This window comes from Falco rusticolus, chromosome 8, assembly GCF_015220075.1.
Source record: "Falco rusticolus isolate bFalRus1 chromosome 8, bFalRus1.pri, whole genome shotgun sequence".
Taxonomy (NCBI): Eukaryota; Metazoa; Chordata; class Aves; order Falconiformes; family Falconidae; genus Falco; species Falco rusticolus.
Genome location: NC_051194.1, coordinates 58,419,237 through 58,442,613, shown reverse-complemented (window position 1 = coordinate 58,442,613; position 23,377 = coordinate 58,419,237). Strand labels below are relative to the sequence as shown.

Here is a 23,377-nt window from a genome sequence, read left to right as displayed (position 1 = left end):
AAACAGACCATGCTAGCTAACATACCTGTCTTTACAGGCAAGAGGGCTGGTGGCTGGGAGGAGGGTTAAACTTCTTTAGGCATTAAGACCACAGGTATCATTCCCAGATGTCACCCGGGAGCTGTTCCACAAGCACAGGCTGCTGGCAGGGGCTTACAGCCCAAACATGGCTCTGGCCAGCCACGGCAGCCAGGAGACAGGTACGGCAGCGGAACTACACAGCGCACTCAGATTCTGCACGGAACGCAGAAAACTGCACATATTCAGAAGTGATCAGTGAAGCTGATGCTCTCTGAGGAAGAAACCCACGAACTAGTAAAAGGATTGATGCTCTTACTCAGCACGAACACCTAGATGAAGCGGGAGCAGAAGCAGCGGCATGCACAAACCCCATCCAATAAACACAGCTGGTGGGCCTCCACCACCCGGCTGTAATAAAGATCCACAGAAGGAGTTGGATCATGATCCTGTCCTTTGTATTGACCTGCACAAAGCGCTGTGCTGACCAAGGACCAGTCAGAAAACAGAAAACGAACATTCAGTTGTTAGCCTGTCTTGCTCACCCATTCCAGTTCCATCCCCCCAGCACCATTGCTCGTTATTACCAGGGTTTGTACCTCTGACACCCTTCAGGACGCGACTGCTCTGCTCAGTGGCTGCTGAGGGAAGACCAAAGTGAGCAAGAATGAATTAGCTTTTTAACGGGCCACTTCCCCCTGCTCCACAATCACTTCAGCAAACTGGAATGAGTCATGAGGAAAAGAAAAAGAAAACACACACTCTTCTCATAATAGGGTCCCTGGAGTTGAACACTTGCTCTTTTACAAGGACTGCACCGGGAGTGGATACAAACGGTAAGTTCCTTTGCCTTTCTTACTACACGCAGGACCACAGTGCTCTAGATGCTTCATACTAGTTCACTTGCAAAATAGACCACATTCACATATTTATCCACAAACTGGGAGTTGAAATAATGAGAAGTAAATACTAGACCATGCTTTCTAAAAAAGGGGGGGGAAAACACAAGCTAAAAATCACTTTAACTTGCATCAAAATCCCAGTCCTCCAACTGAACGCAGGGCCTTGCGCAGTACAAACCCAGCTGGGTTGGGTAAACTCACACAGCCATCAGAATGCAGTCTTAGGAACAGATTTTAAAATTAAAGCTTAATGAAGGTTGTGCCCCATCTAACATTAGAAACCAATCCACGCCATTCCCAATCAACATATCAGTGAGACATAACACAGACAAGTCAACTAGACATATAGAAATGACTTTTTATTTTGTGAAGAACACTTGAAAAATAAAGATGAAAGCTTTTCCAGGCTTTGGAATATAACCATCATAAACTATGGAATCACAAAGACTCCATTTTAAAAAGATGTTCCCTATTCCCACCCCCATTTTTAATGAACCCTCTCATTGTGGCATGACCCACAATAGTTTTAAGGAAAAAAATATGAGCATTTGAGCCAATATTAGAAATAATCCAAGATTGGTTCAGTGCAGGCGCTGCTACATTACACTTTAACAAAGGCACATACTAAAACCCCCACGTTAGTACTTGGAATCCATATTTAAATTGCTCCAAAGTTCATGTTTTCAAGAAGAGACTAGAGTTATTAGAAGGTAGGTGGGAAGGCTGAGCTCACTACAGCTGTCCAGCACGGAACAGGAGGAATTAAAGTGCCAGCAAAGTAAGTGCAACGCAAAGAAAGAATCTGCAACACAAACCTTTCTCGTTTACCTTCGATCAGCATGTGCTATCACTTCTGTAAACCCTGGCTCACAAGAACATTTGTCAATATGGAAGAAGGCGATGCAAACTATGATAGGGAAAGCAATTGGCTGTCCTCACCTCAGAAAATCTATCCATAAAACTAGGATGGCAAGATTCAAGTAAAGCCTACCTACAACTGAAACAGCGAGATTAGAACATGCCCTTCTTGAACAAATCAGCCTAAGAAAGCACAGATGCACCTGCTGAATTTTAAAGATATGCACTGAAAGAATAATGATATGCTTTTCAAGGTGCTTTTGACTTTTTTTTGCTGATAGCAGAGTGTCAGTTTTTTTGTCTTGATGCTGTCTGAAATACCAGAATATTGTTAACCTATTAAAAGTAAATAAGAGATCTCACATCAGCCAGAACTTTTAGGAGTCTGCTGTACCAGCATCTCCTACTACAAAATCTTCTACACATAAACAGGTAAACATTCATGGCAGTCCCCAAAGGGGACTTGTATTTTGTCCTCTCATTATCTCAGCCTGAAGTTGTCCTTAATTAAATCTCAGTTCAGAAGTAACTTTTGAACAATTGCTTTGCTCATTTCAGAACAGGTTTTGGACATTTCTGCAGCTCAACAAGGCTCTGCAGTGTGTTGGGAGACCAGACCGCCCTCGATACAGCAATCTATTTGCACAGGTTCCCAGCCGTAAAAGGCACACACGTTAGATGCCACCAGCACGTAAACTGCTGTACAGAAACTCTTGTGTGTTACCGTCTGTTCTTCCATTTTCACCTTAGCATTCAAAACATGCTTAGACTTTGTTTATAAACAATTAACTCCATTAAGAGTTTGGGTTAATTTGTCAATACTGGCTGTGGTCACAGGAAATTCTGAACCTGATGTTAAATTAAGCTAAGGTTATGAATAGTTACATACAGTGGGGGAAACAGTTTAAATACTGTAAGCCTTATAAAAAATTTGATAAAGATGCTGAAATGTCAACTTCTGGTAAACCCTGATTCCCAGCCTCAGGGGTAAGAAAAGTATGGTCTCTCATAAGCTAGTTATACACATTCTTAACCTTGAGATCCAATCTCACAGGCATTCAGTAAGCATTTTACTTAATAATTAAGAACCTTTGATACTGAGTTCAGCTGGTAGTCAGCTGCATACATCCCATTCTGTTATGCAGGCTATAAATCAGCTTTGTGACACCAAGAGAAACATTTTCTCAAATGTAACAAAGAATATTAGAACAGTTGAAAAGATAAGAAATGAGGGAAAGTCCTCTGAATAACAGTACTGAAAATAAACACAAGCCTTTTTCCTGAGTATAATAAAACCCGCTTAAGACCAAACATCAGATCTGCCAATTTTTTCATCCATTTTGTTTGTTAACAAAGCTTATGGACAACAAAAAAAAGCCCTAGGAACTTCAAAATGTAAGGTTACCATGCTTTTGTTCCATATGACAAAAAGTCTTCAGGTTTTAAAGCTTGACAGATTCTGAACTTGCTCTTTTTTGAGCCAGTTTTGTACACTTTGTTCAGAGATTTCCACACTTCCCTCATTCCTGAAACCTGACTCCAGCCACTGCAGACTTAGGTCTATATATAAAGAGACAAAAGCAAATTCTAGCATCTGTAACTTCAAAGATCAGAGATGGAAATAAATTCTAGAAAGAGATGATTATGACTGCATTAAAAACCCCAGCAAACTCAGTAGTGATGTTGCAAGACATCAGCATCTAACCAAAAAAGGTTTTAGGGTGATTACAAAACAGTCACCACAAGGTTAAACAATATATTAACCTGTTTTCTCACAGATAAAGTGCATTTACCTAGCCTGAGAATAAGTAACACATTGATAAAGGGATGCTAGAGCACTTCCCCAAGAGAGATTTTAAAAAAATCAGAATGAATCTGATTCCTATGCCCAGTTTTTCCTCTGTGATTCTTGAAGAGACACTTCAGGAAAGACCCTCTTGCTGGTCCAGTTGAGGTACTCCATGCCAATTTAGTACATCAGTAATACGGTCTGGTCAGCAAATCACGTGGTGCTATCTGAAAACACCCACATTGATAGAAAGAGCCACTTCTGGTTTACGATGCTTAATACTCAGCTTCTCCTCAGAGAAAACATGGTCCTGTAAGCGTTCAGCTTGCTGACTATTAAAAAAAGAAAAAAAATAGGAGATACTTAGTATTAGCCTTAGCACCAACAGCAGCGCAAGCCTGCACTAGAACTCTATTTCCACATGGCTGTAAGGATGACATTGCAAGCTCACACTTAGGACCTCTGCGGTGCCAGTGCAGCCACAGAGTTCATTGTTCATCTCTGGAGGCAGGGACAAATGTTGCAGTACGTTGCAAGAGAGAAAAATGGCAGGCTCACTGCAGGACCACAGCACTTAAAGCCAGGAGTTTAAATTACCTGAGCACTTCTTTCAGAACTACTGGAACTGTCTGCTCTAAGTAGTAAAGAACAGCTGCAAAGAACAGTTTGCACATTTCTACAGAAAAAAAGAGATGTATATACTCAATACCTTTTCTTTTTTTCTAATGCAAGCTGCCTTTGTTTCTCTTTTCCAATGTCATCTCTCACTGTGCTGAAGTCCTTAGTGTCATCAAGAAGAAGATTCTGTTGTGAGAAAGGATTTGGTAGGTGAAAGTTATAAGGTCAAACTATTTCCCACATGCTGCTCAGTTTGCACAATTAATTTTCAAAGCATTTCCTCTAACTAGTTTTGCAGTCATTAAGTTAGCAAAGTGGAAAAAATTCAAAAAGGAAAAAATATTTATCAACTCCTCTATTTAGCTTTTGCATTTAACAGAATTTGCCTTATTCAGAAACTTCTCTAGAGTTTAATGCATCAGGATAAGACATCAGACTTCTCACCTACTGCTTTAAAACCCAGCGAGTATGTTCTTTCAGAGGTCTCCTAAGTAAGCCTTATTGCTAGTACAGAGCTCAATATGCTGCTGCGTAATTCTTTTTTTTTCTTAGTTGAATAGACCTGTAATAATTCTTTGGAAAATATAATGGGTTTAAATTTACAGTAAGATTTTTAAAGGGCATTGTTCTTACATTTTACTCAGTTGGGCAAAAATAGTCAATAAAATAAGGGTAAGAAAAAACATCCGGTTTCTTCTGGAAAGTATTCAAGTGTAGAGCAGAAAACAACTGCTTGCACTGGCCGAGAGCTGCGCAAGAGCCTCTAAGATATTGTCCTCTAGTGCCAGTACTGACATACAAGGAGTAAAGCATCATGTTGATAAAAGAACAAGAGAAAAAGACAAAAAAGACTGGTAGCGACAATTTTCTTAACAACACTACGTGTTATCTAGATCCACGTATCAGTGCTTTCATAGAGATGCAGCAGGATGCAGGAAAACCAGAAAGAAGTTAAGATACTGCAAACGGGAGAGTGCCTGAACCTAACCCTTGGGCAACAATTAAAGCCAAGTTAGTTTTACCTTCACTCCAATGACATCTCCATCTTTCAGGTGGTAAGGTGCTGACTGTAAACTCTCCTGTTTTTTCTTCCGTTTCTTCTTTGAAATTTGCTGTGTCTGAACAAAATCAAAGCAGAAACTTTGTACATGGCAGATTTCAGAAATCTGCTTAAACATGTTTGTTCAAGACCCACAGCACAAACCAACACATATTTCTCTCAAACAACTGTTGGATTCTATCATTGCAGACCTTACCCAGCTAGATATTGGCAGCCACTCAAATCTTTCAGGGAAGTATTTGGCTATTTCAATTTTATCTACAGGGAGACAATAGTGAGAAGCCACTCTCTGCCTCAGTGCCCAGGTTGTGCATTCTTTGGAGATATCCCACACCAAATCCATGGAGTCATAGTAGTCCCTCTCCCCTGGTATGGCCATCTGGACTCGAAGCAGCAGTTCATGGGGCCTGTCATCATGAAGAGAAAACAGACCATTCTCATCAGTCATGCTTTCAGAATCCAGAATTCCCACTTTTCACTCCCTCTTGCCCTCCCTTATTTTGCTTCTGGAAAACAAAAAGTAAGTTCCAAAGTCATCTCGCATACTGACACCTGTAATCCTGACAGACAGTATTTAAGTTAAAAGCTGCTCAGTTACAAATGCATTGCTGTAAGAAATAAGTATCTTGAGATCTTACCCCAAATTCTCTTCTTTTTGCAAAGGTTCTATGCAGATTTCCACTCTGGCACCCAGTTTATAGTCACTGAAAACAAAACAAAGATAATATAAATTTCCAGTCATATAGTCTAAATTTTAGTAGACAAACCACTTTTAGTCAAGTAGACCTGTGCTTGGATGGAAAGCCAAAGCAAGAGGCTATCAGAACAAAAATGAAAAACCCTAGGGAAGTACAAAAATGGCATTTCAGGAAGTCTAAAATAAAGCTTGGCAGCATAAGCATGGCATGATCTACTCATGCTCACACCTTGCCCTTCCACAGCTCTGGTTAAAAAAACATGCTCAGAAAAAAAAAAAAAAAAAAAATCGAAGTCAAGAGAAACAAGCTTTCTGTTGACATCTGACTGAGCCCAATTTATTTCTCTACCAATCCATCCCACAACCTACTACTTGCCTACCAGCGCTACTTCTGCTTTCAGTAAGAAACCTACTTGAGTTGCTGCTTGTTGTTTCGTAACAGCTTGCCTGGGCGCTTACTGTCCACTGTCCATGCTCTGAGAAATGAGGGCAGTGGGACAATCTGCTTCTGGCAGCATGGCAAGGTCAGAACCTGAGAAAAGAAACATTTCTTCAATAATTTTAGCAGCCAGTCTCCTTGGAAAAAAAAGAAAGCCACTTGATTAATTCTCAATGCAATACTGAAGCAGTCAAATGGGGCAAGGTATTTAGATTTATTCCACACCAGCTGTTACTTGTGACTTACAGGTAGTGGCTATGATCAACACATTTGCTTTTCAACCTCAAAGCAAGTTGGACTTTGTTCCCTCCCAACACTTCTCAATTTAACTTCCATTTCTAAAGTACTGAATTTCTTTTTTTAACTAAAATTTGAACTGGGAGGGAATGAGGCTGACAATCATTGCCCCAGTCTCTAGCCAAGCGCTGAGCACGCCCCTTTAAGCCCTTATCAAGGACACAATATTCTTTCCATGCTAAGACAATTCTCCTTATTCACAAGCAAATGGTCAGTTTTTCATAGCAGTAGTTTGGCAGAGACTGAAACTGAAGTCATAACCAAAAAAGTAAGTGTTGGTATGGATCAGAATCAGATGAGATCCTTCCACATGCATTCAAGTAGAACAACCAACTGGCTAAACAACAAAGAGCCTTATGATAGGATTATTTTATGTCTTTTTGGAGTTTTGGGGTTGGCTTTTTTGGTTGGGTTTTTGTTTGCTTTTAGGTTGGGGGGGTTGTTTATTTTGGGGTTCTTCTTTTTGTGTATTAAAATCATACTTTTATGATGAAAAAAAGCTCAAAAAGGCACCTTAGTTTCTGGCCAAAGAAACTAAGCTATACCTTCCCGAATGACAAACATGACCTTCTGTGCATCAAAAGCAATTCTTTACTCGTTTGATTCAACATACCAAAAAAAAAAAAAAGGAAAAAAAAGAAAAAAACAACGCAGAAAACTAATACAGGAACAATGTGGAAATGGAAAGTGGCTTTTTAGGAAGTGCTTGTATGTGTGTGCTTCTCATGAAGAATTTTTACATTGTACATTGTGAAATAAAGATAGGGCTGCAAGCCGAAGTTCCAGATGAAGTGCAACAAGGCTTTTGCAGGTCAGGACACATGACAGGTAGAATGGCAACTGCAGGGGACATACTAAGGAAGTATCTGAGCTACATGCTCCAACTGCCCCTTGGTACTTACCACTGAACATGGCATAAAAGCAAATGCCATATCAGAACATACTGGAGACAAGGGAAAAGGAAATAGAAAATAGGTATTAATAGAGCTCAATTAATCACAGTGTTGCTGTACATTTCCAATACAGGAGAACATCTAACCTGCATCTTCAGATCTTCCAAAGAAGCTTCTCCTGCTATTTCTATACTGCCAGCGTAACAAAGATCCATGTCTGTGTGGATGTATTCTGGTGAATCTTTAGACAGGAGGGAGAGAGGGGAGGAAAAAACCAAACAACAGAAGAGTCAACATGACTGTTTATTGTCCTAAAAGATAACAGTCACTTCATGGTGAAATTTCACTTAAAGAAGGTACCTGAACTCCTTTTTTTTTTTGGAAGGAAGTTAAAGAAACATAATATACGGTTGATAAAATACATTGTTAGCTGCCAAACAGGATCAGTTGAAACTCCTCCTATACTGCAAATTTTAAAACTAAGACCAGTTATTCACACTTGCAAATAGTAATTATTGGTTATGACTGAACTGTAGAGCATGTTGCAAGGCAAGATAAATCTACATTTATCTATGCTGCTGAAATAATCAGGGGAGAAAGTATAACTCAGAAAAATGTGAAGAAAACTTCTAAAAGAAGACAGGTCCTGCTCTGCAACACAACTGAGCAAAAGGAAGAACATTACTTTTCCTGCAGAAAGGAAAATCAGTTGGTTTCCCATTTTTCAACTCACTGTTGTCCCCACTTCAATTTCTTCTTCCTTCTCAACCCTCACTTCATTTTCCTAGCCTAGCTGGTTTTCGATTTGTGTTTGAGGTTTAAAAGAACAAACACAGCTTAAAATACTGTATGCAATGTCTTTTATGCTATGTAAGATTTACTCGCTCATCTCTCCTTTTACAGCTTCTCAAAAAGCAACATAGTCTAAAGTGAATTAAATGTAATATTAGGAGCATTTTAAGCCAATCACCTCTATGCTCATCAAGTAGATGCTTTACAATACTGCCACTGCCTTCAGGTACAGAGAAGCCATTTTACTTTGACAAGCAAAGAGCCTCTGCTTCAAAATTTAGTGGAGGTCTTACCCTTAAAGACATATAGCTAAGGAACATCAGAACAGTACCATCCGGTATTCGTGGCCTTGCAGAGAACTGCATGTCTCTTAAGTGGCTCCTTTTACCACAAACTTCCTGAAACCTGTACAGTCACTCACAGGTTTCAGACTGATTTTAAGGATTTGGATTAAAATTTTGGGTTTGACTAAAAGCCCTCAGCTCATAGACAATCAGGTCATACAATTCCTTTCACAAACTGATAAAGCTCACCTCCTGCAGAAGACACCTGCAAAGCCTCCATCTTGTAGGTCAACCCATTCACTTTGTCTTCTGCGTTCTCTCCATGCTTCCTGTGACTTGAAGACTTGAACCACCAGATAGGTATTTTCAAAAAGCCCTGAGAAATGAACAGAAAGTACCAGGTAGGTTTTGGTTCCATTGCAGACAATGAAAAATTTCACTTTCATCTCAGGAAGAAGGAAAAGACATGATCGAACCTGAGCTTTTGTAAAGGCACCGGCATTCATCACTGCTGCTGTAAGCTCTTATCCTGCCTTATTTGTCTGAGGACGAATGTATTAAAAATACCTTGTTTCCCTTTATGAAGCTTTATTCACCATGGACTTGCTAAGATCCATTTATATACATACACATAACTACTGAGGGAACTCAGGGTGGCGAGACCCTGGAGAAGTTGTGGATGCCCCATCCCTGGAAGAGTTCAAGGTCAGGTTGACCTGATCTAGTGAAAGATCAGAACTGTGATCTTCAAAAGTCACTTCCAACACAAACCATCCCATGACACTGCTTGAGGTTTGTTAGCAAAGAATCCTTCCATTTGTATAACCATCAGTGACAAGAGAGTCTCCCAGTAGGGCCCTCCATTTTCAAACACCATCCTCAGTACAATTCTAAACTGAAGGCAAACACTTACGTTCCTCCATTTTTATGATTCTGTGAGGAAGCAGTAGTAGCAGTATAAGAGTTGTGCCTTCACAAGAACCCTGCATGCCAGAAATACCAATTTCCTCCAGAACTTAAGACACTTCTAGGGAAGAAGCTGCAACGGGCAAGCCTTTTACCCCAGAAGTTGAAAGAATAATAAATATGGACAGATTCATAATATTCTAAATGTTGACTGAAATAAAAAAAGCTTTAAAAGCACAAAAAGCACTGTACATTATGGCAAACCAAATTTCTTCCGACATAAGTATCTTAAAATAAAGAGGAAGAGGAAAAAACCCAACAACAAACTACTATCATATTCACGTCTCCAGACACCATCAACCAACTAAAGAACACAATCTCTCTCCTTTTACCTTTGGTGGAAGCTTTCCTTCAGTTATAACCAAAGTATCTCCTCTGCAAACATTAAGTTCCTTCAGAGTGGCATTCTGTAGGAAGAAAAAGCACAGTACACTTGTAAGTCTTCGTGGTTTTGTGCTTTGTTTCCTAAAGTATATGTTGGTGGGGGTTTTAAGCCATGCATGCCAAAGGTCCAATGTGTTTTGCTTTCCCACCAAAGAGCAAAGAAATATTCATTTAATACCCACTGCTTGAAGACAGCTTTGCACACAGCTACGGCACCTACAGGAGTCCTTCCAGAGCATCCTGATGAGCTGTGTATTTCCTTTGCACCTCCTCATCCCACCAACCAACATGCCTCTTTGTAGACGCATCTTTAATGCATGGTAAGCCTATATTTTAGAAAAAACTATGTGCACATGGCTTAATCCTAGTCAATGAAAATAAGAGGCAAGGGCACAAGATTTGTATTTTAACCATAGGTATCCCGCACTGCCTTCATACAGTGCTGTGAAAATAAACCAGCAAGTGTACTAGTGGAGCACACACAAAACCACCGCGCGTTTGCTTTAATGCGGCTCTCTTCAGGAGAAGTTTCTAAAGAAAAACAGATTTATTTTTATAATTAAACTACGGCACGATTGAAGTCAAAAATAGGATCCTCTTACTTCCTGACTTAATGCTTCCCCTGCTTCATAGCACCAGTCAATCCTTCTCAAGTGCCAGTTGTCACCTACCAAAAACCAAAAACATACACATGGAAAACTAAAACAGCCAACAACACTGTTTTGAAAAAAACATAACAAAACTCTTACTAAACATTAAAGGGTTCTTTTGCTTGTGGGGTTTTTTTTGTTTGTTTGTGGTTTGTTGTTGTTGTTTTCTTTTCAGACACTACACTGATAAACTAAAGCACCACCCTTCACGTCCTTCCCCAGACCCTAGAAACGCTACTGTTTGGAAATAGTCTTCTCTTACTTGTATAAATGTCTCTACCTCACACACCCAATTAATTCCCCTGGTTTAAGAGGAAAGCAAAGGAATTCCCATGTCATTTTACAAGTTGAATCAAGGACAGGCTCGTTAAAATGAAAACAATACTATAAGGAAAAATCCAACTTCCCCTCCTCAACTGTCTACCAGGAGACTTCCCGCTAGAGAAAAAAAATGAAAAGATGGTACACTCCAGAAACAATACTTGTAGATTTAGCACCTAAAGCATACTAGGTACAGAAGGAACAAACACAAATGGACATTCTAATCTGACCAAAATAACTGATGAAAACGCACTTTAATCTTTTCAAAGTACAAAATTTGACTTTCACGACTAAAATAACCCAAGCCCAGAAGGAATCTCATCAATAAATTCTGTGGGGAAAAAAATACCTTGCAGTCTTTTTTTAACAACAAGAATATCAAAATCTGCTGCAGTCTGACATTTATTTGAATGTAAGCAGTCAGATCACGAATCTCTACACATCGCCAAATTCAGTTCAAAAATTGTTAGTATAAGAGAAATAAAACTAGAACCATCGTTTCTTGCCAGTAAAACTACACGATAGGTAAATGGAAAAAATTAAGTTGATTTCAAGACATTAACTACTTCAACTCATACATACACGTACATAAGAGCACAATATTTAATTCTCATTTGGGCTATTCAATGTATATTCTGATAATGTCTTTCAGGTGAACTATGTTTCTTGAAGCATGGCTGAATTTGCAGCGATCACACAACTGTAACACATTCAGTGTTCAATGAATGTTTAGAGCAATAGCTGGAAAACAACATCACTCCAACTCTCTTCTCCTCCTTCCTCCCTATCAATGGAAAGAGATGTTCAGCCAGGAAATTCACCTGTCATGCTAATGCCATCTGTATCTCCTCCTTAATCCTCATGTAAAAGCTTAGTAAGGAGTAACTGCTACCACTCAGATTCCCAAATAATGGCCAAACTGTGATCTCATTTTAAATAACTTGGTTTTGCAAAGCAACCAGAAGTTATTTTTTTACAGTTAATCTCATGCAGTGGTTCCCACTACAACAGAATATCTTTTCAAAGCAGCCAAACATCTGCACATGCACAAATAGTCTAGGAACTGTGGGTTTTGCCATATTTTGATTAAACAGAAAGCTTGAAACTGATTTTCAAGAACAACTGCACAGCCAGCTTTTATTAGAGCAAGACTGTCAAGTTTGTAATTCTTTCCCCTCTTCACATTACAATGACACATAGATCACTGCAACAAACTTAAAACTTAAGTTTAGGATAGCAAGAACTGTCTTGGAAATCCGGAATTTTTAAAATAAAAAATAATCATTAAATAACAATACAATGCAACTGACCTGATAATCCAGATTTTTCCAGCATTAAATTTAGACACTGAAAAAAGAAACATATGGTGAGACTTGTCTCAATGCACTGGTTGGGTAATAAAAAGTTTTCAGCAAATCTACACCACTATTTTCTAAAATAAAGACTGAGTGACAGAAAATCTGCACTGTCAGTTTTTTGCTTTACTTGAGCAAATTCTGTCCCAGAGTTTGAAGATGCACCTTAGAGAAATCAAACCTGCAAATTCAACACTTTGCAGCCACTACTCGTCAATATTTGCTCTCTATGCCAGAAGTCTGGATCAGCAGTACTGAGAACTGCTTCTTTTATTCTGTGCACAGTTCTGACTTCTCTCACTCTAGTTTTGTGCATTCTGAGTTTGATTAGCTACAAGAGAAGTGTGGCAGGTTCTGCCACAATTGCATATCATTCTGAGGACTGCTATATATAAAAGGAGTGCCTAGCCATGCATAAAGCAATCAGGCTATGTTAATTCTTGGGAAAAAGCAAAGATGTTTCTTTACTACTTGGTGAAAGTTCAAGGCATTCTTCCTGCTGGCCTTTTGGAGTTGCCTTTGCCTCTGTGTCTCTTGGTGACCTGAAGTGACGTATGGGTATAAGGCAGAGTTCTCCAGGAGCAGCAGACCTGACCCAGGCAAGAGAAAAGCTTTTAAAAGCAGCTAGACTTACCTCTTTGACAGAGGCAGTCTCTTCAACAACTATCTCCATCTCGGGGCTTGCATTCTGGTCACTCCCAACAATAAAATACAGGAAGAGCTAAAAATGCAAGTTAAGCTATCAGAACACATTTAAATACGGAAATACTGTGAAATAACACTCCCTACTGCACACATATACCACCTATTGCAAGCCTGCCATCAGTCAAACAGCGCTGAAACTCCTTTGAGCAAACAAACAATCTAAGCAGTACAAACAGAAGCACGTGCAACTGGGTTATGGCCATCAGTAGGTCTTCATTAACCATCTGTACATGTCTGCTGCAAAGGAGAGATAAAACATGCTAGCGCTCTGATCTTTAGAAATATACAACTTCTCATGCGTATTTACAACTTGCAGATAACGAGCAATATCCCCTTTTCTTAACTTTATGCTTTTTACAGAAGTATAGGCACAGAGCGCACAAGTTGGACAACCACAAACAGACAAATGATTTACCATTAGTCAAATTAGCTATATTAACTGGTCACATATATGCTCTTGGCCTTCTGCAACACAGATGAATGGTGTAAGCCTTCATGCCAATATGTATAATTCAGCGCCACTGAACTTTTTTTTTCCCCCCATCCCACTTACAACCATTACAAGAAGAAAAAAAGGACTACATGAAATACTAGGAAATGGAAACAAAGCATAGAAGCAGCACAGGACTTTTTCAGTCACAGCATGGCTGTACCTGAGTGGAAGTTGGAGCTTTCCCATGACATAGTCCAAGCAAGCTCCCCATTTTCAGTTCTGCTTCCTTGACAGTATAATCCTCAGGCACTTCAGGGAGAACAAAAACATGGAGAACATCATAAGCTGCTGCTTCCTGAAAATATCCATTCTATTATGCTGCTCTTTAGAGTAAGATAAAAATGTTCAGAGACATTTGAAGAACTTCACTTCCACAGTGCTGACATCAGCTCTGTAAGCCTCCTATGACGAAAGCAAAGCAACATTTGTAAAAAGGTGATATGGAAAAATAGTGTGAAATGGGGATGATGGACATCAGTTGTGATTGTATATGTCTGCTCAGGAATGTGGGTATGGTGACTAGTCATGGGTGCGGTGTCTGGTCACATAGGCACACAGCTTTGAGGAGACTCCTACAGTTTTGAGGAGACGCCTGCCCTTCTTCCTCTAACAAAGGGGCTATTTATAAAAAGGATGAGAAAAGGATGAGAGACATTTCAATGTTATCTAGAGGGAGGGAGTGCTAAGTCTTCTTGCCAGAGAAGTTCAGATGGTCACAAGGACATGAATCACCTACAAACCTGCAAGACCACCACATTCCAGGCAAAGGACTGATAAGCTAGTTAACATACGAAGCGAGAGTAAGCGGGTTTAGGTAACAAATACGTATAGGTGTTAATTGAATATTCATTTGTTTTCTTGTCTAAATGTGAGATGGTTCATCACTTCGGGCATGCACGCTTGTGGAGGAGCGATCCCCCGTGCATCTGCACGCAATAAACATACCTACTTTATAACTTTCGAGTTATAGAGTCTAACTCCGTACGTCACAAGGTTCTTCCCCACCATCTATTGAATATGGGGCGACAAAAGAATTTTCTAGGTTGTCTGGACCAAACCCCTGCTTAAAGGAGAACCAGCTCTGAAACAGTATCAGTTCAACCTGGGCTTTTTCCAGTCAAGCTCTGAATACCTCCATGGACGGGTATCTCCCAGCCTCCCAGTGCTCACTGTTTATTGTTTGACCACTGCCAATGTGAATTCCACCACCACCCCTGTCCGAGCAGCTGCAGTTTCCTGTGCTGAAATTCATGTCTGCTGCCTCTGATCCTTTCCACTTGCTTCTCTGATAAGCATCTGGCTCTGCTTTAACATGGAACTATAGAAAAGGAGTTAAAGATGGCAATTAGCCCTCCTCCTCCTCCTCCCCCCAAGCCTCTTCAGGCTGGAAGAACCCAGCTTCCCTCCTCTTTCATATGTTCCAGCTCTAAAACCATCCTAACTGCTCTCCTCCAGACTGGCTCTAGTTTGTAAGGGCTTCTTTCTCCTGCTGGGGATCCTCCAAATTTGACACAATGCTCCAGATATTCTCTGACGAACGTCGAATGGAGGGGAATTAATCTCTCCTTCACTTCCTGGCCATATTTTATTAATGCAATATATTAGCAAAATAGCAAAGACACAGAAAACACTTCCCAGCAAGTACAAAGCTGATAGACTCAGTTTCTCACCACCGCCCCAACAATGGCAAAAGCAAAACTGGAGGTCCTTTTCTGCTAAACACTGCCCATCAGGAGCACAGTTGTACAGTGACAGGTGCTATCACATGTTCATGTAAATCAAAGAGCAGACTACGGCATGAACATGTTCCCCCAGTCTTAAGGAAGCAGAAATCCACAGGTTATTCAGTGTGATTCATACACCACAAACACAAGCTGCCTTCTCACAGTAAATGGGAACCTAATGGTGCTTCCCCCATCACCACAAGACTCAAGTTTGCTGCCAAAGCTGTTCTAAAATTCAACCTTGTGCATCAATACTCTTAACAAATAGATTTAAACCATTTTGTTTCAGGAAATGTAAGTTAGACTGCTTCCTGTAACATCTAGAAGGTTGGAATAATATTTAATAAATTTACAGAGCAAAGAGATCATTTAGAGACTTTTCCATTTAAAAAATCAGAGTCACAGAACAGTTTGGGATGGAAGGGACCTTCAAGACCATCCAGTTCCAAACCCCCCCGCCACGGGCAGGGACACCTTCCACCAGCCCAGGTTGCTCACAGCCCCATCCAGCCTGGCCTTGAACACTGCCAGGGATGGGGCAGCCACAGCTGCTCTGGGCAACCTGGGCCAGTGTTTACCACCCTCACAGTACAGAACTTCCCAGTATCTAACCTAAACTTACCCTCTCTCAGTATAAAGCTATTCCCCTCTGTCCTATCGCTGCAGGCCCTACTAAAAAGTCTGTCCCCATCTTTCTTAGAGACCCCTTCAGGCCCTGGCAGGCTGCCGTAAGGTCTCCCCAGAGCCGTCTCATCCCCAGGCTGAACAACCCCAGCTCCCAGCCTGCCCTCACAGGAGAGCGGCTCCAGCCCTCTGATGGTCATCGTGGCCTCCTCTGGACCCGCTCCAACAGGTCCATGGACCTTCTTATGCTGGGGTCCCCAGGGCTGAACGCAGCGCTGCTGGGGGGGCTCTTACTAGAGCAGAGCAGAAACATCTCCCTCAACCTGCTGGCCATGCTCTTTCTAATGTGACCCAGGATACAGCTGGCTTTCTGGGCTAAAAGCACACATCATCAGGCCCTGTTGAGCTTAATAAATAACTATGGGAAACAGAATTTTCTGTTAATTCCCACAGTCTTGAAGCATATGGCCAGTGGTCAATAAACAGCAGGGATGCTAATCAGTTTTGCTCATTAGTGATGCAAGTAATAAAACCAAGCTGAACACTTAAGTCCAACTGCTAGCTTTGTATCGATACTGTTAATGAACAGTAAAACTGGGGGAAAAAACAAAACACATGCACACACACCTGCTTCAGTTAAGTCCGGAAATCAGTGAAGTTGTGTGTGTACTGCTCCCAGCAAAAGACAAAGAGAAGCTTAAAGTCTCCCAATTGAACTACTTACAGAACAATGATTAAATAAATAAATTTACCTGGAGACAGAAGTTTTCCATTTCTGCTAACAGGTCTAAGACAGCTGTCATTTGCTGTAACAAAAAGGGCAAGAAAGAGAGACAGACATATTAAATAATTCAACTAAGAAGAAATCTGGCTCAGAAGTTTAGACAGATAACATATTTAAGATGAATGCCAATGGGTTTGTCTTTGAGGCCTTCCTCTGGAGGTATTACATCAAAAGTACGTTGGAGAAAGATTCCTCCTGGAGACCTCATGAGCAGTCTTTTTTTTTTTATGTTTTCAGTGAAAGATTACCTTCTCTTTGAAACCAGCCGTTAGCCACAATCAGTAAAATACTACAAAACTGATCAGGTGCTTCCAAAGGTAAAGGCATCAACAACAAATTTAAAGAAAGAAAACTGGAGTGTCTTAAAGAAAGGAATAAGGTTTCAAAGAAAAAAGTAATTCTGAGTGTAATACTTTAATAAGGCAACAAGATTATTCTTTACTAAAACAGACGCTGAAAAATAAGAGCTTCACAAAATTTTTTAATCAAGACTTACACCAATTTATTTTTTAAGCTAGGAAAAATAATCATTTTATTCAAAATTGGATCAATTTTAAGTCCTTTGCACCCTCTTTCTTTAAAGAAAAAAGAAACAAAACAGCAATGGATTTGCCGTTTTAAATAGATTGATGCAAAAAGCAGGATGCCAGCCAGTACATTCTAACATTATCAGATCTACAAGTAAAGCAACTGAACACTTACCTAGCTCCTCCTCTAACTGAAGCTCCCGTATTGCTTTCCTTTTGATATCTGACATCACCTAAAAGAAAGCAATATTAACACCTCTAATACAGAATGCTAGTAACACACCTGCTGTTCAAATGCCAGGTCCACAAAAGGCAGCCCTCACTTGAAATGTGTCCTAGTTACATTCTTACTCCTGTTCACGCTACCCACAGCTGAGAAAACTTTTAACATCATCATACCAAATATGTATAATACATGTACTGTTATCATAACATATTTATGAGAAGCCCACCCCTTGGGAAAAAACAGCATTTTTTCCTATCCTAGGCTGAAAGCAAGAAATAATACTTTCCTCCTCTTTTAGCTTTTGCTTACTGACAGCCTCACCAAACATACATTTACAGGATGGTCCAAAACCAAAATTTTTTCACACAAATAAACCAGTGCAGTCTATATTGGTGTAAAGTGACCCACATTACAATCTTATTACACAGCAAAGTATCCCAGTAATGGTAACTCTGAGTTGCACGCCATTTTCATCACAGGACAACTTCAGCCCTGTGGTTATATCAACTCCTTATTAATTGGCCCAACTATGCTAGCCAAGCTTTTCAGGGCAACAGCCTGTATCATATTCACAAACAATCACACTCCTTACTGTTTCAATAGTGGCAGTAATTTTAACAGGTTTCTCTTCATCTTCTGTCCTGCAGAAGTTTTTAACTTGGAGCCAGCTGATGTCATACGTAAAAGCAGTCAAATTGCCACTTGACACATTCACAAAGCTGTAAAAACAGACGATGCAAAGATGGTCAATGAAAAGTACACATTGTCTGGGCTACATTACTGAACAGTAAAGTTCGAATAAACCGTTAATGCTTAAGTCATTAATAGCAATGGCATGTCAGCAGGGTAAGAGTCAGAGGCCTCATGCAGCATCCAGGCAGCTGGTTACTGAAAAAAAAACAGTGAAAACCGTGTGTTGGTAATGGCCTTTCAATGGGACTTGAGCTTCTGAAGGCACTTCAGATTCTAAGTCACTTTCTGAGGTTGGGCTTAAGGCTTCTAGAAAAAAAATACTGTGAAAGCATACCTAGTCATAAATAAAAGGTTGAGATTTTCTTTGTCTTTCTGCTACTGTATACAAATACAGAAAGGTGTTTGTGAAGAGCCTTCTCACTGTTTGATTTACTCTCAATTTTCCAGTACTGTTTCAACTAGGAAGTCAGAATTTATGTAACAAGCACATATACATGTCTCTGAAGATAGGAATCTAATCTAAAGGCTATGCACTGGGAAGTGAAATAAGACCAGAAATTTGACCCTGGCAACTTTAGATTTAACTGGGAGATTCAGCAGAGTTCCATACTCTTCTGATACTGCTCTCTTCTCTCATCCCACCAAGTCCCTCGGAGAACCACACAATTCAAACCTCAGAAGTTCAGGCCACACCAAAAATGTACCACCACATTGGAAGCAAGTTGTTCTCACAAGGTTTTTCCCTTTACAAATGTAAAGTCAAAGGATATGACTGCACCTGCACTTTAAGAGCAAATAACTATCTAATGCTTGTTAAGTACCTGATCTCCAAACCTTAAGATTACTATATCATGAATTAAAAAGCTCAAAGTGACAATTAGTTAAATGAACATATATACAGCTACCGTAATTGTAACTGAACAGATTTTGCCAAAAATGCTTTTTTTGTTTCATTATATTTGTAATCAAATTGTTACCTCTGGTCATGGCTGTCTAAGATTAGTACTGAGCATCCATCTGTCAGACCAACACTTTTGACCGTTTCTTTCATATCTTCTTCACGAAAAACTTCCCAGTTCTTGGCTTCTTTATCTGGTCCTGCGCTGTTCTTTAGAATGATTCCTCCTGACGGTGCTAAAGCTCTGTGCAGATCACCCAGTTTTGTGCTGCATGAAAAGACGTGCTGTGATTCTGTGAAATGCTGGCCCTTCCCTCCTTCATTATACTCCGCTAAACGAAGAACGTTTACAACCACAGGCTCATGATCAGGGCCTGTCATCACCTTTGTACCACCAACCTGAAGTAAGGAATGCAAAATTTATGCAGTGATGATCAATAAAACACAGAAGAGACTAGACAGCAATGACAACAATAAAAATGAGACAAAAAGATGGACCCTCCCTCCTTATTAAACCACCTCTGACCAAACACCTAATGAACAAACTAAAGTAACTCAAAGATGTTGGGAAGAGAAAGCATAATGCTAAGGTATGTTCCAGGTCTGCAGGTATAATAAATACCTGCAAAAAGGTAACAGTAGCTGAGAAACCAGTGGACACGATATCAGATTAAATTCGATTAAGAACAGAGGAATTTAGCCCCTCAAGACATTAAAGAACCACACAAAATTGTGACTCGGGTAGATCACAAAAATTATATTTTAAAACGTGGCCTTTCTTATATTCAACTTCAGAAAAGAATATAGTTCCCTGAAGACAATGCAATCATGCAGGAAGCTGGAGTACTGAATACCATACCAAAAGTACAACCAAGACAAGAACAACGGTTACTAGATGTTCTCTTCTGGTTTTATGTTGGAGTGTTTATGGGGTTTTTTGATAAATCAGTAAGAAAATGCATACTTTTGCAACAAAGATCTTTCAAAAATACGAGGGTTTTTTCATTACAAAGATGGAATAAAATGCCATGTTACATAACCACTGAGGCAAGCTTCTGACAGTTAAGCAGAAACCTTACTATTAAAAGGAAGATGCAACACTAGAAAAGGAGCATAGTATTTCAGGGAGACCATACACAGAAGTAGTCACTGACAGGTCCAGCTTTAAATGTGAAATGATTCGCAACGGGGCTTAAGTTCTTGTTAATGCGTTACTATTAACCAACCTCCTTCCAAAAAGCACCAGATGTTTTCAGAATATACTCCAGTGTAACTGGCATTGGGTACCTACAGGCACCTATCAATCTGACCATACTGCATTCTGCATAGTTTAATTCTGTTTATGATTTTGCCAAGCAGCACACTGTACATCACTCAAAATATATTGACAAGCTGTCAAAACACAGTATCCTACGCGAGGCTGAAGAGGTCTCCCTAAAGTCAACATTGGTGTGTCAGCAGCACATCTGCAGAACAGACTGACATTTCCAAAAAGATGTCTGGAGATCAAGCCTTATCTCTTCAGAATTAACAAGGAGAGAAGGTATTTGGTTCTTTTACCTCTTTCCCATTCCACACAAAGACGTCTGTTCCATCAGCCAGCCCGACACCATCCAGGGTCAGCTCATCTCCTAAAAAGGAGCAAATCATCAAGTTCTTGCTCACACCAAAACAGAGAAGCAGGTCAGCTGGTAAACTGAAATATGTTGGCACATTCTACTCTGGCTCAAGCGTACCATTACAAAAGCTGCTGTGTGGTCAGCATTTATGGTGGGTAAGTTAGGGTTCACTCATGTAGCAAGAGCAACTCAAGTGGGTACACACCCCAACAGCACTCTGAGTAAAGAGGGCACAAAGGTTTCAACTTCCTTTCCCATGCAAACCAAGGCCCAAGTTACCACTGGGCAAAGCTGCTTAGTCAGGAGTATCTACATGAGGTTTAGCAGTGAATCAACGGATCTAAAATAAAAAGGTTGGATTTAATAAACAAGTTACATACCATACATTCCAAGCCCATTCTCTGAAATACTAATGCCCATGCTGCAGTTTCTTTTGCCTTCCTACCATAAATCAGATTCAGGTTTTTTTTTAAAGTCATTGTCATTTAAAGAACTGCACTAGCATGTGGAAGAATATTTACAGCAATTATGAGTGCCTCTGTATTCTGATGTCGGCAGTCATGGGAAGTTGGGTTATGTTCTGTTAGAACCCCAATTTTCTGAAACAGGCCACAAAGGCTATAAAATTTTGAAATAGCTGAATAGGTTTTTGGAGACCAACACTTAGAATTGCATAACGATGCAAAGCTGGAGACAGAATTCATGATTTTAAAATACAAATATATTCTCCATGTAAGCATTTTTCTTTACAAAATTCCTACTTCAGCTTAAGTCTAACCTGCATTTTTCTTTGATGTCACCCTGGCTTCTCTCTTTCATCCTCTCCTCTACCTAGCAGGTAAATACTATGAAAACATTCATAAGCAGATCCAGGTCAAAATACAGACTAATATTTTTTTGTCAGCAAATGTATTTAACTTGCTTAAGATCTGCAGTCTTAGTGCACTTCACAACAAAGATTACATATAAAAGTCTCAACACCCTTCATTTCACTAATAAGATTGTCCTAAATAACAGCAGTGGACTTGCATAGAAGTTTGAGTTTGAAGACTGTTTGGTAATACATGTCTCCAAGATGTTTTACATATGAAATTCTCAGTGTCTGCAGTAAATACAACATATAAACAACATGGAAGCCTCATATGTAGCAGTCTTACCATCAAGTATCTGGTAAAGATGCAGTCCTGCTGGTAAAGGCTTGGCAATACTGAGAATCATGTCTCCTTCCCAAGATTCCAACATCTATTTGGAAAATGAAAAAAAAAAACCCAAAAAACAAAATAAAACACCAGCAAGCAATAACTCTGCTGAACGCTATTACAGCCTGGCTAACAAGCTCACTTGGTAACACTTAAGAAGTCACATCTATTTATTTCAACAAGGCTAGTAATGAAGGAAACCGTCAAGGATTTAGGATCTGCCCTTTCAGACTAGTCAACAGATAGTCAAACATAGCTTCAGCTGGACACAAACCAGCAATTGTGAGGTACAGGAAAAGCAGACACTAAGTCATCTTTCATTTAGATATCTATGAAAAAGCATTTTACAAACTGTCACATTCCTTTAACATAGTAGAGAATAAATGCAAAGATACCACATCCAATAGTTAAGCTAAATGTTTATTTTAATTAGTTTTCTTTTTTCTTGAACTACCCTGTTTCCTTTTAAGGCCAGCTAGCTCCTTGAGAAGACAAAGACAAAACTGTCACAAACTGGAATGTTAAGAACAAGCCTGGAGTTCTGCAAAGCGTCAATCCATGTACATGGTGCCCAAATATAAATAATAAGCTTATGAGAACTTTACAGTCTACCTAATTAAAGTTACACGGCTTTTCAATACTTTGAGAACAGACCTGAAACCAGTGTTTCCTTCTATGTATACCCATATAGTTTTTAGCCCCCTAAAATGACATTTACTATTGAAAATTCCTCATTGAAATAAAAATTGTGGCATAAATAAATTTGTAAGTGTTATGTTTGTTATTATGAAGTGTTTGAGTTCATTTAATATAGGAAATACCTGGAATACCGATTGTCGAAGGTCTCCCAGTGTTTTTCTTCTATCAATAGTCAAATCCACAACACTCTCTTTCCAAGTAAGTGAAGGATGCAAAGCCCCATTGTGAAATTTGTAACATGAGCTCAAATGGAGATGTAAATCAATGCCGTTGTTTGCCGAGTCACATTCCACTCTTTGAAAGAATAACACAATAATAAACCAATGAATTTAACACTGACAAATGGCTAGCTTATCTCAGAGATGCGGCTGTGCAGTTGTCCTGGAACCGATACCCTCGTGGCTAAATTCACAGTCACATTCCCCGCTCCATCAAGGAGTACGCAAAGATGACAGTGATTTACACATTGCACAATACAGAGCTAGTACAGATATGCTCCACATAAGTACTATAACACCAAGTGCCATGTTTCTACACCTTGCTTCTGACTTTCTAAACACAAACTTCATCTTTGGTGATGTAGAGACTTTAGATTTTCAGACTGTGTTCCAGATCAGTACTCCACTGAAATGCAGAGACAGAAAAAACTGCAGGGAAACTGAGACAGGACAGACACAGCCATGCCTTCCTCCTTTATACCTGTATTCAGTTCTATTAGCTAAATGTAGCAGCAAGTATGCCTTTGAAAAAAGGTAAAGGAATGAAATTTACACAGTAGGGAAATACCACACAAGACTGGGTGTCTCGTGTGTGTCTGTATTTTGGTAACTTAACTGCGATTCAGACATATCAGCAGTTCTGTA

The 23,377-nt window shown here is 39.8% G+C and overlaps 1 protein-coding gene across 9 annotated transcripts in view; it reads right to left on the bottom strand.

Annotated features, from left to right (window-relative positions):
* Positions 1-1,264: 1,264 nt before the first annotated feature.
* The window catches only part of USP40 (ubiquitin specific peptidase 40), a 37,983-nt gene continuing 15,870 nt past the window's right edge, over positions 1,265-23,377 (bottom strand). For 7 of the 9 annotated variants that reach the window (XM_037397786.1, XM_037397788.1, XM_037397792.1 and 4 more), the window contains 20 exons: positions 22,637-22,808; positions 21,774-21,858; positions 20,558-20,628; positions 19,077-19,396; positions 17,999-18,125; positions 17,356-17,413; positions 16,622-16,675; positions 13,682-13,770; positions 12,958-13,044; positions 12,279-12,315; positions 10,600-10,664; positions 9,946-10,020; positions 8,897-9,023; positions 7,718-7,812; positions 6,356-6,474; positions 5,884-5,949; positions 5,442-5,652; positions 5,208-5,303; positions 4,277-4,371; positions 1,265-3,899 (listed from right to left, as the gene is read on the bottom strand). In XM_037397786.1, coding sequence (XP_037253683.1) covers positions 3,791-3,899; positions 4,277-4,371; positions 5,208-5,303; positions 5,442-5,652; positions 5,884-5,949; positions 6,356-6,474; positions 7,718-7,812; positions 8,897-9,023; positions 9,946-10,020; positions 10,600-10,664; positions 12,279-12,315; positions 12,958-13,044; positions 13,682-13,770; positions 16,622-16,675; positions 17,356-17,413; positions 17,999-18,125; positions 19,077-19,396; positions 20,558-20,628; positions 21,774-21,858; positions 22,637-22,808 — 2,158 coding nt within the window. In that variant the 3' untranslated portion in view covers positions 1,265-3,790. Of the gene's footprint in view, positions 3,900-4,276; positions 4,372-5,207; positions 5,304-5,441; positions 5,653-5,883; positions 5,950-6,355; positions 6,475-7,580; positions 7,622-7,717; positions 7,813-8,896; positions 9,024-9,945; positions 10,021-10,599; positions 10,665-12,278; positions 12,316-12,957; positions 13,045-13,681; positions 13,771-16,621; positions 16,676-17,355; positions 17,414-17,998; positions 18,126-19,076; positions 19,397-20,557; positions 20,629-21,773; positions 21,859-22,636; positions 22,809-23,377 lie in introns of those variants that run through there. The other 2 variants (XM_037397791.1, XM_037397793.1) reach the window with 2 other exon arrangements.